Source organism: Pithys albifrons, chromosome 2 (genome assembly GCF_047495875.1).
Source record: "Pithys albifrons albifrons isolate INPA30051 chromosome 2, PitAlb_v1, whole genome shotgun sequence".
Taxonomy (NCBI): Eukaryota; Metazoa; Chordata; class Aves; order Passeriformes; family Thamnophilidae; genus Pithys; species Pithys albifrons.
The window spans coordinates 20,459,989-20,482,722 of record NC_092459.1 but is presented as its reverse complement, the minus strand read 5'-3'; the positions used below and the strand labels follow the sequence as shown (position 1 = coordinate 20,482,722).

Below are 22,734 nucleotides of genomic sequence, written 5' to 3'. Positions count from 1 at the left end.
AAAACTGAAAAGAAACGCACTCTCAAGAAACTGAACTGAATAAAAAGAATAAATTATATTTACTAATATTTACAAACCACACTGTATGCACAATACATAGGATCCCACCCCCCAGGGGAGAGGGGAAGGGAGAAAAGGGGATTGATTAGCCGGAAAATAGGGAAGACACCAACCCAACCCAAAGAAACCGAATGAATCAAAACAAACACAATTAAAAACCTCAAGGAAGGGGAACAAGAATGAAACAATCTCACCCAGGACAGGAGAAACCCCAGGGACCGGAGGGACCAGACTTCAACCACCTCCCTCCAGCTCCTCAGCCAAGGAAGGGAAGTAAGAACCAAACCACTCCCCCACTGCTACGTGGAAGACAAGTGTGGAATACTTGTAACTTCCTTAGATACAATGGTTACTGAGGAAGCCATGGGTCAAACCATTACTGAACAGTGGAAATCTTTTCAGAGAAAAGAGAAATGCTGATTTCAATTAATAACTTTATAATTTTCAGATTACTATCTACTTCATGATGTATCTTCTTATGGTAAACAGTAGAAAAGCTACTCTAAGAATTCAAATGGCTATATATTATGAGTCTTGAGTTTTATCTGTAAGCACCCATTTGTCAGTCTTTGCACTAACCTGTGTGCAAAGCCTTTGTATATTCTATGAGTATTCTAGTTTCTGTAAGGGCATCCCCCTGCACAATGTCATGTAGGAAGTGATTATAGATATTTCTGACTTCCTGAAGAGCTGTATTACATTCTAAGTTCTTGAAGAGCTGCATGTTTTGTGCAGCTCTCAGTGTGTCACCTGAGGTATCTGCTCATCTGACTAATACAGTTTTTTAGATACAGCCTTCCTGCTGTGTGATTTAAGCAGATCACAAACCCCTGGATTTACTACTATACTCTAGGAAACACACTTTTTGATGCTGTTGTTTTAGTTTGTGAGTACAAAATACAGTTAAATAAGAACATCCTTATAGGTAGATGTATGCAACTGGTAGGCTGGGATACAGTTCTTCAGGATAAATATGTCCCTGTGACTCTCTGCTTCAGCATTTGGAGTATTGCCTCCAGTGGTGTTTATAAGGTTGTGTTTGACACTTTCTGACCTCACTCCTTACATTGCCATGCAGTGTTTTCCTTTTTCTTCAACACACTGTAACTGCCCAAACCCCCCCATCCTCACCCACCCCCCACCCCCTTCCTGGGCTCATCCATGCCCTGCAGTGGGTGGCTTGGCGCTAGCTGAAGCTGGGGTTGTTTCAGGTCTAGGGCAGCACATTAGAATTACCCTGGAATTGTGTCACATAGAACATTTGCCACGTAGAACAGCTCTTTACACAGTCGCGTTCTCACATGATGAAAGAATAAGAAAAAAGATATTCACCAGATATAAAAGGTACAGAATTTCTAAACTTTTTGTTTGATCGTTTTCAGCTGAAACTTTTGCTAATGTTAATGAAATATTCGATTTGCTGAATTTTGTTGCAGTAGGGTAGCAAGTTACCTCCAAAGCATTCTATGTCACATTTAGCTTTCCATCTGTTCTTGTTTTCAGTGGGTGTCATTGTTTAACCCCAGCCACCACACAAGCCCTTCCCAGTCAATTGCTCAGTCTCTCACTAACAAGGTGGGGAACAGATTCAGAAGAGTAAAAGCTGGAAAATTTGTGGGTTGAGATTAGGAGAGTTTAATAGGAAAAACAAAAGTCACACACACAAAAAAAGCAAAACAAGGAATTAGTTCACTTATTCCCATGGGTGGGCAGGTGTTCAGCTGTCTCCAGGAGAGCAGGGCCCCATCACATATAATGATGAATTGGGAAGAGAAATGCTGTCACTCCAAACATCCTACCTATCCTTCTTTTCCCCTCACTCTATATACTGAGCATTATGTCATAGGGTATGGGATATCCCTTTGGTCAGCTGGGGTCACCTGTCCCAGCTGTGTCTCCTCCCAGCCTTCCACACACTTTCAACTCCCTTGCTGAGGTGGCAGTGTGAAAAGCAGAGAAGGCCTTGGCTTTTAACAAAACTATCTCTATATTATCCACCCTGTGTTCAGCACAAATCCAAAATGCTATTAGGAAGAAATTCTTCTGTGAAAGCCGTAATGCACTGGAACAGGTTGCCCAGAAACTCTGTGGTTGCCCCGTTCCTGGAAATGCTCAAGGCCAGGTTCGATGGAGCTCTGAGCAACCTGACGGTGGGTCATGGATAATGGACAGGCTGGCATCCCTGCCCATGGCAAGCATGTTGGAACTAGGTGACCTGTAAGCTCCTTTCCAACCCTAAGCATTCTACAATTCTATGATTTAGGATTTAGGGACATCAGTGTTTAATCCCAGTTCATAGTGTTTTGCAGTCTTGAATTTTTTTTAATGTAATGAGTACTTATTTATGTAACTCAAAACACAGTTGCACTATTTCCCACTAGTGATTCCTATTGGATATGTTGCTGGTTTTTCACATTTAAAAAGAGTTTCTGAAAGCGTATGTATGATTGTATCTACAATGCCCCTATCATACATGAGCTTTTAAAAAATACCTTCTTTCCTTTGGTGCCTGCCTGCTCAGCAGAAAAAAATTGCAATCTAGAACCCATTTCAGCTCACTCCATCAGAAGTGTTATCACCAGTTTAAAAAAGCTGTCAGCTAGCCCCTTGGTTGCTATAGATCATCTCACTTTGACCCTGCAGATTCAGTTTAACAGACTACAGTGGCAGCATACATTACATTGCACACTTTCCAGGAAGGATTGCTTTTTCTGAACTGACAGATTACTCCAGATGGAAAGCACAAGAGCCACATTCTGAGTTAGAAGCCACTGTGAACTAATTAAGTGGGAAACACTGTGGGAGAAGTAGCCTTTAAAATAGCCTCAGCCTGTGAGCTGGCTTCTCAGTACAGCCAATGGCTCTCCCATTTCCCATCACGTCATGGAGCCCTCTCCTGAGTGCTTCAACCCTTTCTATTCTTTCCCTGTTTGCATGTTATCACCTCAGTTTGGCTACTCTTCCAAGATACAGATGACTTAATTTCCTTTGTTTTCAGAGGGAAATGAAACTTGTGTCCTCTTCTTTTGGCAGTGTGATTCAGCCCACAAATTTTAAGGTTTGAGTTCTTCTGGTAGACCACAGGCTGCGCAATGACAGATTAAGTCTTTTTTGGTAAAATCATTTGCTTCTGTGAGGAGAAGACCTGGAGATTCTCCCTCAAAATATGTGAATTACATTTCTATATAGAGTAAATTCTACCAATTTCAAAATACATGCTATTAACAGTTTTCTATTAAATTTATGAGCCTATCTGGAGTATATTAAATATTTTTTTTTAGAATTAATGTTATTTTGGCACATTGTCACTTGAATTAATAACTCATCCTCTGAAAACTTTCTAAGCAGTTAAAGAGTCTTTCAGTTTCTGGTTTTATACTGACTGAGTGCTCTTACAATTTTGGCATGTTTACTCAGACAGTTTTGCATCTGAAACTATTATGTTTTGCTCATATATGATATCTCCAGGTTGTCATGTCATCTTTTTCACTGGAAGTCCCTATTTGCTTATTCCAGTGCTTGTGTTTGGAATCACAGTTCTGCTTCCTTATCTGATTAACTGAAAAACATGAGGAAACCATATTCAGACATTAAATTGCCTATGACGAATTTACAGCTTTTGTAGCCCCAGTTCTCAGAAAACTACCCATTTCAATCTTAGCAGCTGTTCTCACTTCTTTCTCATCAGCCCTACAGATCAGCTCACTAACATCTACCTGCTCCTTTTTGGTTTCTTCCAAACTTAATAACAGCATCATACAAATTTTTATTTATCTTCTTTTGCACCTTTTCATTGAGTAACATTTCATCTCTTTTCATTGCATAGTGTTTTTCAGAGGTCAACATAGTCCATTAAGCACTAGAATCATGCTAAATATTTAACTAAACATTATACTTTTAACATGTGAATCATTATAACAAAAAGGTGAGAGTTACCTTGTAAAATTGTAATATATGTGAATATATTCAAGTGGTCCCTATTAACACCAGTGAAACAAGAGTAATATTCTGGTTGGTTTAGTTGTTTATTACACATGAGGAGAATCTGGGTGCAGTGATAATTTATTGACAGGACACAAAAGTGTGTGTATTCTCTGAAACTGCAAACCCGAGTTGGAACATTTAGAGTGCATGTTTTCCTTCATTTTTATGAAAGCTAGTGTGCATTTCATTTTACTGAGATAAACTTGCTGTGAAGTAAGCTATTCCCCAGACTTTTTAATGTATGGGTAACAAGGTTATTTCTCCTCTGTTAGATGCTTACTACAAAGCAATGGTAAGGGAAATATATTTGCAATTAAAATATAATGTGTTATTTGTAGTGTAATTTCATGGAGAATCATAGCATACCCTAATGCTACATTTTTACTATAAATGGAAAAAAAACCCAAATTCTATACGTAACTTATATTACCATAAAAAATTAGCTATTTTGTTAATACATTGTAATTCCAGGTTCCATAAATACAGTGTTTTACATTTAATTTTATTCCTGTACATGTAGAAGATTTTTTTTTACAACCTGAAAAAATAAATAACAATTATAACATTGTATTTCTTTCTATACTGGGACTGCACAGATTTTCATGATACTTACCCCGTCGTTTAGTTAAATCGTTTAGAAAGTGCCACTAAATTATTTAGATTTTTTGACATATTGTATGTGTTCACCGCAAATGTCTTTCTTTTAAAAATTACTTTCCCTTTGTTTCTTGGCACTTTAAATGCATAGGAGACAGATGAGAGAGAAATAAGTAAATTACTTGTACAGCTCTACTCATTCTTTTAAAATTCTAAAATTGTAATACAGACAATGAGCAAGCTTGATTTCTGATTACCAAATAGCTAAACTGTTTCCTCTTATTCAGTTTGTGAACCTGAATACTGCACCAAACTTTCCATCAGTATAAGGGTACACAATTAAAATTATGAATACAGGATTGTTATTTCTGGAAATGTAAAAAAAAACCCAAATCATGTCTTCATCATAATTTATTACTTCTAAAATTATTCTGTAGACACATAACTTACATGAAAAAATAAAAGATTTTATATTGTGTCACAGCATTAAGGAAAAGGGAAAAAAAAGGATATATAGGAGAACTGAGATTTCTGATTGAGCTGAGAATTTCTTTCTGGCAGATTATCATGGTCAGATTCCTAAAACAGAGTTAGCACAAGGACTAAGATCCACTTTTAATTTTCTACTAAATTTGGATCAAACAAACCAGAACCAAGTTTACCTTTCATAGTTGTAGAATTTGGAAGCATTCTGAATCTGCTTATTATGAGCTGTTACAGAGTACGATTCTGTCACAGAACGTGTGCTGTTTATTCAGGGTTGCTTCTGCATCAAGAAACTTTTCTATAAACATGTGCATTGTATTTTAAATGTATTTTTAAATAACAGAAGAAAAAACTAAAATAGTTATATCTCTAAGTATATAATTTAAGAGTTCATTCAGTGGTTTTAGAGTGTGATAACCAGTCATGTTTCTGAATAATTTTGAATAATAGTGTATCCTGAAAACAGCAAAATGTCATTATTATGATAATCTATATTTGCTTGAATCATCAGATTCATATTACTGAAGGCTTTGCTTTACAATAAACATACCAAAATAAATAACTGAAATGAAATCATTCTGTTGATTTTTCCTACGAAGCCATGAATATATTGAAAGTGTTGGGTTTTTTTCAATTTAATACTATTTTAGCTGGATGTGGAAATTGTGAAAATATTATATCACATTATTATCTGTAGAAGTTGTTAAATGGAACTTCTAACTATGTTAATAAGACAGTTTGAATTTCAGGCAATTTTCTTGCCCAGCGTATCACTCACAGACTGTGTAAACCTTCTGTACTATTTATTAAATTTAGAAAGTTGGCTTGAAAATTTCCTAGGGAAAAAAATGAAATTACTGCTTGTGCACTCTTCACACCATTTAGGATTTAGACCTTTTGCCCAAAATGAAATCATATAAGCAAATGTTAAAATGAAAATAATAAACAGTCATGCACATCTGCTAAAACTAACAGGGTCAGGACTACATATGTACATACATACAACAACAGCACAGAGTGGACTGCTCACAGGTAAAAAGTAAGGAGCATCAAATCAGCCTAGAACTAGCAGCCTTTTCTTCATCAACCTTTGGCTTTACACATTTGCAAAGAGGAGCAATTGCCCAGCTCCAGTTTGTGGACTTGGGTAATTGGAGGCAATATGGTAACCTAGCCATAGTGATATTTTTTTCTTAAATAAATTAATTTATTTTGTATGGCTTATTGTTTTTTTACAAATAATATCTCAATTTTTTTAATGAAAATAATAGGATGAAAGGTCTGAGATAGCAAATGATTTTGTGATGGGATACGCTGAAGAACTAATGAGTGAGCACTGTTCTTTTGAAGTAATCATAAACATTTTGAAAAAAATCTCAGTGGTCTTTTTTTCAGGTATAGGAGCTGATATTCCATTGTTCCTGATGATTTGCAATACAAGCAACTTTATAATCTTCGCTATATTTTTTTAAAGTTACTAGAGCCTTTTGCACAACCTGCAAATATCCAATTCAAACTACATTTATTGAGGAAATTGTTCCATGACAAAGACCAATTGGTTGAAGTAGTTTTTGTTTTAGATTGATCTGTCTGTAAGGACATCACCAGAAAGAATTAAATCTGGTTTATGTGTAAAGCACCAAGCACATGCTTCAGCATTCTGCATTCTTCCACTTGTCATCTGAAATGGTTGGTTGATAATAGGTAAGGTGCTTTATCATTATCCTTAGCACCTGGGAAATGGTCCAGTGTAAATTCAATCTCAGTGAATTATTAAAGGCATTTTAGGATTTGTGAACTTGATAATGGTATTTTGTGAGTGTTCATTACCACTGCAATTTAATATTGCTACAGAAATTGAGTTAAGAGACTGGTAGTCTTATAACAGCTTTGGGATGTAATTTACAATCATGAAAGATAACAAATCCACACTTTACTAGTGTGTCAGCAGTGTTTTGTACAATGTACTTAAAGAAGCTAATTAAACTTCATAAGGCCTCTTGTACCATTATAATCTTGTACAAGCTTTAGTCAAATGAACCACTGAAATCATATTCTACTGTAGAATAAAGTCTGAAGTGCTTGATCTTACTTGAAAATGAGATATAGTTGTTTCCAGGAAGAAATATCTGTAAAAATCTCACTCAATGCTAAAATTGAAGTTTAGCATTACTTCCTTGTGAGTTTTAGCATTACAGAGAGTTAAGAAAGTGCTAACTTGCATTATGATTAGTTGATCCATAGTTACTTTATTCAGGCAAGAGCTGCTCAGACTGAAAAATAATAAATAAAATCAGACATCAATGTGATTGTAGGGAAGTAAACATTCAGTCGTATGGAAGGTAATAGTTATAGCAACACAGCATGTTGATACAGCAGTGTCAGGCATCTGGAGTTTCACTGGACCAGTGCAGTTTTGTGTGGTACTCTGTGGAAGTTAAGACGTGATCATCACCTTTAGCAGAAACTTGAAACTTTACTGTGAAAAAAAATTACAAAAAAAAAAAATAGAATATCAAGTATTTAAGCAGTACTTCAGCACTTCATTTTGATGCTCTGAAAGTTTACCTCAGGGAAAGAATAAATCCTTCATCTACCCTTAGATGTTACTTAGGACACACTGAATTCTTGTATCCCAATGGTCCACCCATCACAGGCACAAGCACTGCTTGACAAGGTGCTTTCTCTCAGTTGGCTGCTGGTTCTTCTTGTAATGTACTGACATATCTAGTGAATAAAGAATTTGGAGCCACTGTTAACTCATTCTCTCGATACTTCAATCCTCTTTTCTAAAAAACTTTCACAAATTGAGAGCTATAGATTTCTCTGAATAAATAAATCTGTTTACAAATTAACTCCTTTCAACATCGTTTTCATGAACTTTTTGCTGTCAAACTGTCCTGACTCACTGGGTTTTCAGCTTTCACCTTCACATGTTAAGAGTGTAATTATTACAGTTGAAGCCATAGTTTGTTTTTTTAAAATTGTATATTGTTCTTCATAAGTAAATCTTGTTTAGGCAGTTAAGTTCAGTAGCTGATGTCTTCTGTATTTGTGGTAGTTCCCTTTAGTCTTGCTGACTGTCAAGGTATACAAAGCTATTTCTCCTTGCACTAGTTTGCCTACTGAGAATTCTTAAGGTCTGATTAGAATTGTGAGGATTTTTTTTATGAACTATTTATTTTTTCAAGTGGGGAAGTCTTCTGTTTTCTTTTTGTTATGTCATGTTAGAAGAGTTGACATTTTATTTACCTCTCTAAAGGAACAATCATGATAAAGAAGAGGCAAAAAGAATTAAGAAAACATTTGACAGTGGTGATTATGTTGAATGATTGAAACCCAACTGCTTTTATTTTGGCATGCCAGATTTCAGTGTCGCCCCCTTTTCTTGTCATAATATTTTGAAATGTCCTGCACTGAATCCTGATGAAATCAAGCAAATTCTTTAATAAAACCTATGGTGAATGAATGCTGCCATTCAGTTTTCCTTCAAGAGAAATATTTTTTATAGCAGAAATATATTCAGTACGTAAAATGTAGTGTAATCCTAGTCCTTTGTTCTTTAATGTTATTTCAGAAGATAACCCCAAATATGAAAGGAGTATAATCTATCAATCATTCCTAATGCATGAATCAGCAATCTTTGCTATTTTTCCACTGTTTTGAAGGCCTTTTGTGGTTCTGTTTGTCAGAAATACAATCTGTCAATAGAAAACGTCTGTGGTTTTAGATGTGTTTTCATCACAGAGCTACAGTTGTTTAGCCGTATGGTCTGAAGTTTCCTATACCTTTTTCAACTGATCTTTAATTTCATTGTCAGAGTTGTCTATTGGTATGTGTATCTGTAATTGCTATTTGCAAAGGTTAAAGCCTATCTTAAAGAAACTGACTCTCAATAAAAAATAATTTTTTGTTGCTGTTTCAAAAGTCACAATGCTAACATCTCTGAGTGGTAAGTATCTTGTGTTCCCGAATATTTTATACACATTTTGTTTTAAATTGCTTTTTTAACAGCTTCTGGCTAGCAATATTCACATACTCAGGGGATTTTGAGTTGTTTGGGTTTTCCCCCCTCCCGTGTCCTTTCATCCTTTCTGTTGCTTTTGTCATTGTATCTGCTACTCTAAGGTTCTGGAAACATGTCTTTATGTTTCTGTTTTTTTGCAGATTTTGATCCATTCCCTACCTTCCAATCAATACTTTCCATTTAAATTTAAAACTTCCTCTCAACCTGGATCACAAGATCAATAGATCAAGTTGCATTCTTTCACACAAAGCAGAAAGAATTTCAAGAACAACATGATATTTATCTTTCCCACTTTATCTCAATGTTTTTAGAGATCAGAATGTCTTTATGGGATTTTCTTTTGTTGATGGCTGCAGTTTTTTAATGCATTTCTAACTTTACTTTAGGATTCTTAAAAGCCATATTGAAACACTTCTTTAATTACCATTGCTTAACTATTGTTTTTTTATCTGTGATATACACTGAAGACCACAAAATGTACCATGTGCATTTTGGTGCCCATTTCAGCTGCAGTAGCAATGCCATCTTTACGGAAGACAAAAATTGGAATGCTGTTATTTGTAGTGAAATCTTTTTTCAAGAGACAAGCAGGTTTCTTTAGGCCTGAGCTGAACCACAGCCTACTGTCCCACATGGAAGTGCTATGTGTCAAAAGCAAGTTCAATCTTTAAGGGGAAGAAAAAAAAACAACCCACCATATTTTGTGTTTTGAAAAGTGTTTCTTCTCTCCATGGTGGTGGGTGGTGGAGACTTTCAAAGGTGAAGGAAATACTTCCCAGGGAAGGAATAAATGAAAAGTAAATCAGAATAAGTTCATGATAATATTGTGCCCAATATGTAAAGTAATTACTTTAACGAGCTAATTAACTTTAATAGACTGTCCCACAGTTTCCTTGTCCCCTTTTCTGACCTGTCTATTGAAGCTTTCTGTAAACTTAGCACTCTATTTGCATAGCTGTGAACAATTTGAGGCTGCTATTGCTCGTTAATCTAGAATCTGAACCTGGTTTAATTGCAAGGAATTATAATGAAATGTTCAAGGTGGCAGGAAGGGAAGAATACATAATTCATATTTTTTCCTGCTGTGAAGAAGTAAGAGAATATGTGAAACTACACTGATGAAAATAAAGTATTCGTTGAAGAATACAGACACTGAAGGGCAATAGAGTATCTAACTTAAAATTTCAGCAGTGATAAGGAAACAATGGCAGCAATAATGTACTTTTGCACACTGCTGACACTTTTAAAATGGCTTGTAGGTGTTATTTAATCAAAGTTTATTGACATTTGATAAGAGTCAGAAAACTAAGGACTCCTTTAAAAAAACTATTATCTTTCTGAGGTGCAGTAGCAATGCAGTAGCAATACAGTTAAACTTTGCATTTCAAGTGAACCAGTAATACATAAACTTAAAAGTCTTGAGAATGCAGTGGATGTAGCCTGATTCAAAATGAAGGATGACTCTATACAAAGCATCTTTTGCATCATGATGCTTCAAAAAGTATATCTGAATTTATTTTTCTCAAGCCAAGGGGTCCCGTGTGTCTGCTAGAAAGAAAAAAACTCTTGCATATGTTGTACGGAACACCATTTATACACACTGTTTACTTGTATTACTAAAGTAAGTTCTCTGAGTGCAGTATGTCCGATGTAGGCAATGAATCTCTTAAAGCACTATGTGGAACTTCAAAATACTGGAAAACTTAATAGAACAGTAAATTACTCATCATGTCAGCAATTAAAAATAGCAGGGTTGCTATGTAGCTAAGTGTTCTAGTTTTAAAGGCTTTGCCTCTTAGCTACAGTTACCTATATCACAGTGTTCATCATTGCTAGTACATTTTTTTTCCTTGCCAGAAGACATCTGGCTGTTAGAAAGAGATAAGCAAAACATTGTTACATTCACTAGGAACCCTTAAAATGTCCCCAAAGGTGCTTGGGAGCAGGCTTGATTCAGGCAAAATTGCTTATCAAGCTCCAAGCTCATTTAGCACAGATCAAGACTGGTTGACTAAAGGAACAGGAGTACATTTGGATGAATTGAAAAATAAACATCTACTATTGAAAGAAAACACAGAAGCTACATACCTCCTGGCGGAAGTGGTGTAGCTGTGTAGTGTTACTGAGACAAAAATCTAGTTCACAACAGTTATATCTTCAAGCAATAAGGAAATTTACTAGATTCGGTGTCTAAATCTAAATAGACATTCACCAGGCTTCCAGAATATACATTATTAAATACAGCTGTTATGTGGTTGCACTCTGATTACAATTTGTTGAAAGAAGATTTCTCTCTCCCACCTCACTATTCACTCAAGAGAACTAGTATGACAAATATTTTTTTTCTATTGACACGAGCAATTGATCATCATAAATTAGCACTGTTTTAATTATGTCTAGAATCAGAATGTTCATGGTATTTCTTTGGAAAACATCTCTTACGAAGCTGGCATTTTTCCAATTTTTTTTGCCATTTTAGCAATTTTATGTCCGTGGGGGTTTGCTTGGTTGTTTGTTTTTATTTACAGATGCAACAGACATATAATTCAGAAATTTTCCTATTTACAAAAATAGAATGCATTTACTGCCTGGTACCCTGTGAGGCCATGTATTAACAGGCTGTTGAGGCCAGGTATTAACAGCCTATGTACAACTAAGTTTTGTCTGAGGCAGGGGAGATGGGCTTTCTATTTTGGAGTTAATATGTGCTATTGTTTATTTGGTCTTCTGTGACATTTGGGAGATTTTTCTTCTAGTAAACCAACACATATTCCTCCTGCTTAACAAGCGACCAAGTAGTAAATCCAGAACCTCTGCAAAACATATTCATTCTTTACATAGTAACAGTATTTTAAATTAAAATATAGTAGCTTAATAGAATAGAATGGAAAAGTTTGACATCAGTTTGGGGAAGTTCTAGTTTTTTATTTCAATTCTTCATTGTTAGGCTGATTGTTTTTCCAGATAAGATACATTCAATGTTTTCTGTCAAACTGTCATAGGTACTTTTTGTCACATTCTAATGCTGGAACATCCCAGAAATTCTATTTCATTATATTAGAATGTCAAAGAAGAGGGACAAGTTTTATGAAAGTGGATACCTAAATGTCAATTCCTATTAAGTATGGAGGTTGATTGGTCCTTCCTGTTTACAGTTATTTTCTGATAGTTACCAAACAGTATTTGTGGGGGAACGATAAGTTTTACTGTTTGCAACCAGTATCCTATATTGTTGTGTCCAAAGCAACAGGAAAAACCCAAAAAACCCAGTTGAGAATATATTACTAGAAAATTGTGCTGTTCCCTGCTACCTTTATAATTGGGGCAAAGCTTTTTGTTTCAAGTGGAAATAGGAACTTTTGCCAATTAAGAATAGCCTAAGAAAACAAAAAAGTCAGAGGCTTTTCCTTAATGATGCAGTATAATGAAAAAAATAAAATTACCAACATAAGGAAAACGTGTTAAAAATGTAGATAGGCCAACTTGCTTGGCAAGATATACTGGGATGCAAACTTTGGCCTTAGCTCCATATCAAGATACATTTTAGAACTGGCAGAAAAATCTGTAACTTAAAGGTCAATATAAATATCAAAAAAACTCATGAAGGGTGATTTTTGCCACTTGAGAGTATCAATGAAATGAATTCCATCACTGAAATGAGTAAATACACTGTTATTTGTCTGACTCAGTGCTTAACATCCTTAGGAAAAAAGTAATAGCTCTGCATCAAACTTCCATCCCAAACAAAATTCTATATTTTAGACATATGAAGAATACAGAAATGTATTCAGGGTTACACCTACATGGTGTGTTGACTTACATATAATTTTTGGGTTTGCTTTTGGGGTTTTTTTGCTTGTTTGTTTGTGGGGTTTTTAATGTTTTGGTTTTTTAATGTTATCAGTATTATGATTGCTTGGCTACAGTCATGCCAGTATTTCATCCATGTACTATATTTGCTGATCACACGCAAATTTTCAAATTCTTAACTCAAGTGATGAACTATGTCTACACAAGGGAACAAAACACAGCATCTTAGCAACCACATTGTGTTACACAGTAAACTTACATTAAAGCTTAATACAAAAAAACCTTTTTATTTTCTGTATTCTCAGACAGAATCATTTAATAGTCATTTTTATGAACATGAAGAAACTCCTAATGCCATATAAAGCTAATGTCACAAGTTCACTGCATGAAGACTTCTTATGGACTTCATCAGGAATTAAGTATAAATTAGATTTTCAGAATTGCATCCTAATTTGGTAATAATCAGTCCATAAAACCAAATCTGAAGTTGCCAAGTCTGTTCAGTCAGATAAAGACTGGGCTGTTTATTAATATTAACATTAACACATTAATTATTGAGTGCACCTCGAAATAAACTATTATTTCTACTTATGCTCTAACAAAAAGGGCTCAATTGAGATATTTCTTGCTTTAATGGTCTCTATTTTTCCTTAAATATAGACATAAAGATTTGATAGTAATATAGTATATCATATTCTAAAAGTAAATTAATTTTTCTGTTAGGAGGGAGTTGTAGCTCAGTCATTTTTGATATAGAATATTTTTCTACTAACTCTATTTCTTCATTAAGAAGAAAAATTAATGAAATATCTTTACCCAGCAAGTTTAAAAATGAAAATAATTAAAAGATAAATTACACGATTATCAGATAATGGAGAGTTAAAATAGGAAAATATTGAACAGATACATAAATTAAATTCAGTTTCAATATATAGTACTTAGGGGGTTTGGAGTTTTTTCTTTGTTGATGTCTGTTTGGTTGTTGGTTGTTTTTTTTTCTTTTCAAATCATAGACTGGTTTGAGTTGGAAGGGACCTTCAGAGGACATCTAGTGCCACCCCTCTGCAATAAGCAGTGACATCTTCAACTAGATCAGGTTGCTCAGAGCCCTGTCCTACTTTACCTTGAGTGTTTCCAGGAATGAGGCATCCACCATTTCTGTGGGTCACCTGTGCCAGTGTTTCACCACCGTTATTGTAAAAAACTTCTTCCTTGTGCCTAATCTAAATTGACCCTCCTTCATTTTAAAATCATTACCCCTTGTCCTGCTGCAGCAGGTTCAGCTAAAAAGTAGACCCCATCATTCTTACAGGCCCTCTTCAATTGCCAAAAGGCCACAATAAGGTCTTGCTGGAGCCTTGTCTTCTCCTGGCTGAACAGCACTAGCTGTGTCAGCCTCTCTTCACAGCAGAGGTGCTCCAGCCCCCTGATCATACTCATGGCTACTCTAATAGGTCTGTGTCTTTCATGTGCTGGGGGGGCCCCAGATCTGGTTATTGTCTGATAAAGTTCTTAAGAGGAAATGTGAAAAGTTTGTTGTAGGTTTTTTTTGGGTTGTATTTTTTTGGGTTTGTTTTGTTCTTTAAAAAAACCAAAAACTAAACTAATTTAAGCTCTGTATGTATCCTTGGAAGATCTGCAATTCTATTAGCACTTCCTTTTCCCTCAGTCTGCAACTGAAGTTATTTTCTTTTACCACATATAGATTAAATCTGTTGTAAAATAACAGGATTTTGTTGATTTATGGTCAAAGAAATTAATAATAGAGGATCATAAAAGAAGATAGAAAAACAATTATGTGATTTTTATTATTTGTTATTATCTAACATGTCATACAGATTGATCCTAAACTCATTCCATATAGTCCCTGCAGAAAAGCAGTCTAGAGGAACTCTTCAAAATATTCCCACATTCATCTTTCAGAGACTGTTGCTAAACATCTTTATATATGGACTGAGGTTTTTAAATACAGAAATCTGTGAGGATTTTTCTTAGAACAGACAATGTGACTTCTGCAGATGAAAATCTAAGAAAAATAATAAATTATTAGGTATTAATTTTAATCCAGTCTTCCACCCCCCCACGCTCCCCCACCTCCCCTGGATTTCTGCTTTTATTAGTTATTTTACAGCAAAGCCTAATGAGATATCTGAAATCTTTCATTAAAAAGAACAAACTCATCCAATATAAAATACATAATGGAGAACAGTTACTAAAGTAATTAAATTATTTCCACTGAATGGAAAAACATTTTTCAATTCATGACATTTGTATATTCCATTTAGTTTATTTTGAAAATCTTATAGTAGCAAACAGAAATTAAAAGATATTTTGTAATAGTACAGAACAGTCTTTTTTGGCACAAAAGTATTGTAGGTGCCTCATGTACTTGAAAAATACCCTTTTATCTGCAATAGATATTGAAAAATACTCTTTTATCTATAATAGATATTGGGTTTCTATTATTTAAACAAGTTTTTGAGAACAGCTAGAGTAAGATGGATGGTTACCGGCCATGGATTCATATGGCTGGTTTTGGAATTCATCTTGTTATGTCTTAATCCTATATTAATAGCTTACAATAATCGAAAGTCTTTGATTTTATTTAAAAAGAAAAACAAACAAAAACTAAAAATTGCCACTCCTTTTTAGATTTACAATTTCCAAATTTTATTGAAGAATTTAAAGTTTCCCCTGTATAAGTCACTAAAGAATTTGTGAAGGGATTAATATGAACACAGTAAAAAATCTGGAATTTTCAGAATGTCAACAGAAATGGCTATCTGGATAACTGCAGTAAAAACACTGTAACTGCAGTTGTCCTAAACAAAATACTATGTGCTGTAAGACCCATATTTTACCACTGCAGTTAATAATTACGCTCAACTAGGGAAGAATTCTTAAAGCAGAATTTTATCTTTGAAGTGCTCAATTACTATATATTTGTATCAGTAAAAATGTCTACCACTTAGTTCTATATTTGTTCAGTTGTGAGCTTGCGTATAATTTTTGCTTTCCTTCATGATAGCTTCCAATTTAACTTTCAGATCCGACACTTATCTTCTCTGGCTCTGGATGGAAGAACATCTTGAATGTTAGAGAAGAGAGGCTTGCAGAACTCATTGCCTGGGTTCAATATTACTGTATTAAACAATAAAATCTAATTGATTGCTGTGTCCTAGAACTTAATGTTCCACTTTTGCTGGACAATGAAAACCATATATCAGAAAAAAACTAGACATATAAGGAATTATTGCTCTTTTATTCATCAGCTTGAGAGTGGTAATAATCTTCCAAGGGAAAAATGTTCTATTCATAGTGCCGTGGAATATTTTCCCTATGATATTTGTTAAATATCACAACAGTAATCAACAAAAATATTTGCTAACACTGTTGAATCAATAAACCAAGGTGTTCTTAATAAAGCTCTTTTCCAAACAACAGTTACAAACAAGAAAAGATCTTGCTGTAGGTTTTGACCTCCAGCCGAACACAAAGTATGTGCAAGTATAATGTCCAGTGTGAAATATGACAAAAGACACAAAAGAGGCTCGGTGCTTCTGTGCAAGATTAGAATTAAAAGGTTTGTCTTTGGATAATAAAGTTCTGAGTTATGTCATGTCCCAAAAGCTGCATTACAATTGCATTTCTATGCCTTGCATGATGTTCAGCTGTTGTTATTTACTGATCTCTTCACCATGGTCCTTACATTCTATGGTAAGATTCATCTCAAACTAATGTGGAAGTCTAAAATACCTAAGACAATATGCACTCCTGAAATACTTTTTCCCCTCCATTGTCTGCACAAGGAATCTCTCCCAGATGGAGACCACTCACTGTCAACAGCTGAAATTAGATAAGATTAAGCCTGTCTCTCCTCATTTCACCAGGCTGAAGGGCTTTTAAGCATACAAATGAACTGTGCAGACAACATAAGAAACATAAAGTATACCTTGGGAAGGCATGATTTGAATATTTTTTGAAACTATATAGAATATTTCTGTTTACATTTTCTTTTTAAGCGCTCTCTGATTATGACCTTGTCACTTAAAATATTATTTATTTAATGAAAAAATCATATAACCTTATGGAAATTTATATTAAATTATCATTATTTAATTTTAATAGGTCATTATCATGTTTCAGTATAACAGTTAATAAGTGCCATGAGAAGGGAACAGAGTGAATAGCATTTTACTAGATTCAAAATGTTCTATAATGCTACATAAAATTATCAAAATTCATTATAACAAGCAATGTCATCTTCTTACTCTTCTCTCTTTTATTGTTCCTTTTAAAACATATATCTAAATATATCTGAAATCTTTACTGGACAGTGTTTCTCTATAATGCAATGAAGTTAGTAAGGAGGTAATGAATGTAATAACTACTCAGTGATGCCATAGAATTATGGAACACAGTCTTTCATTTAATGTTGGGTTATTTCAAGGAGGAACTTTCATCACATTCTTTTGTTTATTAGTGTTTAAATTTTCTACCCTCAATCCGAAGGATAACTGAACAAATAGAAATGTAGCATTCTTAGACTATTCAGTTTAAAGAGTCTGAGTCATTGAAATTGTCAATGTCTTGCTAGAACCTTGATCTTATTCCTTTACTCAGCTGTGGTTTTGTTTCTTTCATCCTTTTAATAATCATCAGTTTTGGGCTTCATTCAGGCTATTTTCTGAGACCCAGACAGAAAGTATTTAAAATTCTCTAGAAAACTCCTTGTAGTCCCTCAGGATTTAAGATGTTTGTCAAACTTTTCTTGTACAGCAAAAGCCTTCTGGATTATTGTTAGTCATTAGTTTTCCTAACTCACCTGAAAACAGCTCTGTCATACAGAGCCTCATACAGCTTCCCAGGAGCATACCCTGTTCTCCTGAACAATTCTCAGGATAGTATCTAGGGGTACTTAGCAAGTTAAGATTTACTAAGGTCCTTCTATGTCTTTAAATTAAGGTGAAAAAACCTCACCCAACAACTTATCCATTCTTTTGAATTAATTCTTGTCCTAAGCAGTATTAAGGTACAATGAAAATATATACCTTAGCTGACAGAATATAAAAAAAGAAATTAGCTCTAAATTGAAAATTAGGGTGCAATTTTCTTTCTTCATCTCCTAACCCAGATACCTGTTTTGGAAACTCATTAAATGTTCAAAGTATTTCAAAATTCAATAATTAATAAATCAATCAATCAATCAATTGATCAGTCCTAGAAAATATAGATACTTCTTTGGTTTGGTGAATATAGAAATAGCAGAAGTTTTCAAAAGAGTTTGTGTACTTGAACAAATGGATTATCACTTCAGTGATGTGAACTGCAGCCTATATATATAGCAAAAACTTTTAGATTTAGCATGGACATAGTTTTGGTTTTCCACATATGGTTTTATTGTGTCTTTTAGTCAATTAGTACTTTTTACAGGTATACACAAATTGCAGATTTGAAACAGCAAATGCCAGTTTGTATTTAGAAATATTTAAATTAGTGCTCTAAAACAGTATAAATAGTGTATAAAGAAGTATATAAAGTCCATTTGAGGGAGATGTAGAAACATATAGGGTTGAATGTTTTGACCAATACTTTTTAAGAGCTATTGAATGCTGTTCATTGAATGAAGAGTGTAAATCTTCCCTTTCTTTCAATCAAAGCTGGTTTTAAGTAGGATTTGGGTATCCATTATGTTGTTAACAACCAGATAAAGAAAATGAAATTAGAAATAAGAGGGAAATTTCTCTGATGTAGTTTGTATGTCCTAATGAAAAAAGAAATCTATTAAGAGTTTCTATATTTCAGTATGTTGATCTTGTTCCATTACAGAAAGAAAAGGGATTCAGGCATGACTCTAAACATACTTCTCCACTCTAAGTATTTCTTAACATAATGGGTTTCTTAGCAATCTGAAACATTTAATGAAACTCTGAAATTTCATACTGCAATGAAAAAAGGCATCTATGTGACTATATTAATTGATTTCAGAGAGACACTAAATTCCATTTCAGTTTGGGTTTTTTACCTTAGGTAATAGTAGTGTCAACTCTAGTATTGGCAAATCTAACCTCATACAGGTTATATTTTAGCTCAGAATTTCTGATATTCATTAGTTTGAGTTTTGTTTCAAATAACTGATATTTTTGAAAAGGAGAAACCTAATTTTTGTAGTTCTCCAGAGTTATTTAGTAAAAAAAAAAAAAAAAAAGGGAACCTGAAGCACGGTCATGCAAAACAAAAAAAGCTGCCTGGTAAACTAAGACATTCATTTACACCATATCAGGTACTCTGTGTACTCAGGTAACTACTTGAATGTGTTCATATTAATAAATGGTGTGGTGTAAATCAATGACCATGGAATGATTCAATGTGGTCCAAAGGCCTGTTGTCTGTATTAGAAAAATTCCTTGTGCGCAGCATTTCTTCACAGTATCACAATTCGTGCTAATCAGTCAGTCTGCATTATGTTGTGCTTAAACGTATTATTTTTTATTAAATGTGGGTAGGACTTAATGTACACATCAGTTATAACAGGATAGTCAAGTATCAGTAATTTGCCTCCCAAGCTTAACATTAACTAGTGTCTCTAACTGAGATTTGGCTTCCAGTGAGGTAACTGCCACAGAATGGAGTCAGATGATGGGATTTTGTCATAATTGAATACGCTTATGTTTTGGCTGAATGTTTTGATGCTTACATACATACACACACTCACAAGACTGCTTTTCTTCTTCAATTCATGGAAAAGTAGTTTGGAAATACAAGTTTTGATCATAAAATGGAGAGCTGTAATGGGGGAAAACCCCCACATTTCTCTCAGTATAATAGTTACTTGATATTAGTTACATAGATTGAGATGACAGAGAATCACTGTAATCAACATAAATTTTGAGGTTTTTTGTTTTCTAAGTAGTGTATATATTCTTTTTTTTCATCATTAATATGATATCCTTTTTTATTTTTTCAGGTTGACTGGTATGAATCTACCTTCTCCTGTTATCAGCAGTAAGAATTGGTTACGACTTCATTTTACATCTGACAGCAATCACCGACGAAAGGGATTTAATGCTCAGTTTCAAGGTAAGAAACATAAAAGTGCAGCAAAACCCCCCTTTACCTATAAGAATTACTAAAGTAGTGGTGAAATTTGAAAATTATGTTTAAATATAAAGGTTATAGTAAAAGGCTCACTCATACTACTATTGCTGTTATGCTGAGTATCTGTTACCATTGTGTAATCAGACATCTCTATGAAAAAAATAAGTGTGCTTTTGGAAAAAGTAAGTGTGCTTCACAATGCAGTTTGCTCTAAGTATGCATTTACTTGCTCCCTTTTCCATAATAAATAGCATTGCATTCAGTCTGATCTTTGCTGTAAAAACATGCCTGGAATGCAACTTGCAAAGAGTCAATTCCACACAAAGGAATACTCTTACCTTAACTTTGTCTTCCTTCATTATGTAAAATCTAACTCTTATCCAGAAGCTACATTCATTGTTTGGAAATATGACTCAATTGTAGTGTAGTACAAATTATATTTCAGGCTCCTGCATAGATTTACATATAGAACTTTAAAAGAAGACAAGAGGATGTCAGTATTGCTGTCAATTACATTCACCTAGGTATTTTTTAAAATGCAGTTATATTAGAATGGATTCTTTATTGATTTTTATACTTCATAAATGGGTACTCAGGATGAAAGACACAGTAGTTATATTGAAAATAGAAGAGCTTCTTAATTTATCTGTGCTTTTAAATTCTACAGTTACGTAAACTATTTAGAACCTTTTACCTCCCACACCATCGTATAATTTATTATTTTAGACCTTTCTTTTTTTCATGAAACTCTGGGACCTCTATCACTTTAAAAATGACAAATAAACTTCAACAACTATATGCTTCTGGTGAGTTTGACATGTGCAACAAAAGCAGTTAATATACTGTGGTTTTTCATTTTAAAAATATTTTGACTATTTTAGTAAATAAAAAGTGAGAAATTTAATTTCATTTTGGCAACTCGACACAAGTATGTATTCTGTGATCTTTTGCACTTACAACTTATTTTTTCAAAGTTTACTGTGGATCCATATATAATACCACTATTGGTGACTCTGAATTTAAATGCACTGCTTATGCTAACTGTGTCTTATGCCTATTAACTGGAGATCACAAAAACAATGTGACTCATCTCGCTGCTGCACCAGAAAACTATGAATCAAAAGAAAAACACGGGAAAGTTTGGATAAAATAACATACACGGGTAAATAGCTTTTGTTCTTTTTCAATAAATCTTGTCTCTGGACAAATAGTTACCATGGGGATAAAATTTGCAAGAAATGTCTGGGGAGATCATTATTTCAGATGTATATGTTCTGCTCTGCATAATATATCAGTCATTGGGTATAAGTGTAAACTTCACTGATGTAGGATATAGCTTGTGAATGACAAGTGGAAGTATCTTACTGCAATTCAGATTCTTAAAACTACATAAATTTCCTTTCTGAAGTTAAATAACTCTTTTGAAATGCAGTTTTATAAAATTTACTGTGTTAAATACAATGATCTCCGAAATACACAAGCCACAACTATCTACCTTATGTGGCTCAATTGTAATTAAACAAATTCCTATGTTAGTGACATAAACATAAACTGTATTAAAACCTAGAAGAAAGTGACACATAGGATGAAAATTCAGAGTCGTATAAAAATCTGGTTAGTCTAACAGCTTCATTAAATCCTTTTCATTACCCAGCATTAATAATTCTTTATAATATATGTGTATTTGAAAACCAAACAATAATTTTGGATTTTATTTTAAGGAGAAGTAACAATATTTACAACTAGACTAGTCTACTAGTGTCACAAACTGCATAACAGCACAGTTTGGAAAAGAATTCTGGAGCTTGTCTAGTCCAGTGCCCTCCCCAAAAAAGGGTCATCCACCTAAAGCAAGCTGTCCAGGACTTGGTCCAATGGGTTGTGAATGCCTCCAAGACTGGAGACTCTACAACCTTTCAGAGCAACCTATGCCAGTGTTTAGTCTCACAGTAAAAACCCCTCCATTTATGGAAGTGGAATTTCCTGCATTTCAATCTGTGCTTATTGTTTCACTTCTTGTCAATGGATATCACCATGAAGAATTTGTCTCCACCTTCTTTACACCCTGTCATGTCATCAGGTATTAATACACACCAATCAGATTCACCTCTGCTTCCCCCAAGCCTTCTGTTGTCTCATCTAAAATTTTCCAGCTCTCTCAGCCTTTTCCTCATGTTTTTGTTTTCAGAAATTTATTTCTGCTAAATGCAACAACTTTTACATATATTTCCATCTTAGGTGCTTTTCTCAAGTTAAATATTTTTTGAATTGATCATGAAAGTCCGCCTTGCAAAAAAAACCAAAAAAACCAAAAAAACAACAGACAAAACCCACCAAAAATCTCCTGTGACATACATGACCTTGTTTGCTAGAAGAAAACCTAGCAGTGAAAGGATGCCTCCAATGTCTGATTGTCTCCAGACACAATTCATATATTTTTCCTCTGGGCAAATCCTGCAGTGTAGGCTCTGTGACTGATCTCTGAGAAACATTTTCTTTGTGGGCGACTATATCCAAGAGTTTAAACAGCCTGTACCAGAATACAGACATGTAGTTGGGAGTGATATGTTGTTGAACTATCCTGTCTTTGAGATAGTTAAAGTAAATACACAGACCTTTTGAAGTAACCACTTAACACTCACTTTATTAACACATGAGTCCTTATTACCAGT

At 34.2% G+C, this 22,734-nt stretch overlaps 1 protein-coding gene across 1 annotated transcript in view; it reads left to right on the top strand.

The window, feature by feature from the left end:
* The window catches only part of CSMD1 (CUB and Sushi multiple domains 1), a 1,094,767-nt gene that overhangs the window by 671,469 nt on the left and 400,564 nt on the right, over window positions 1–22,734 (top strand). Inside the window, exon 6 of the mRNA XM_071548449.1 lies at window positions 19,932–20,044. Coding sequence (XP_071404550.1) covers window positions 19,932–20,044 — 113 coding nt within the window. The remainder of the gene's footprint in view (window positions 1–19,931; window positions 20,045–22,734) is intronic.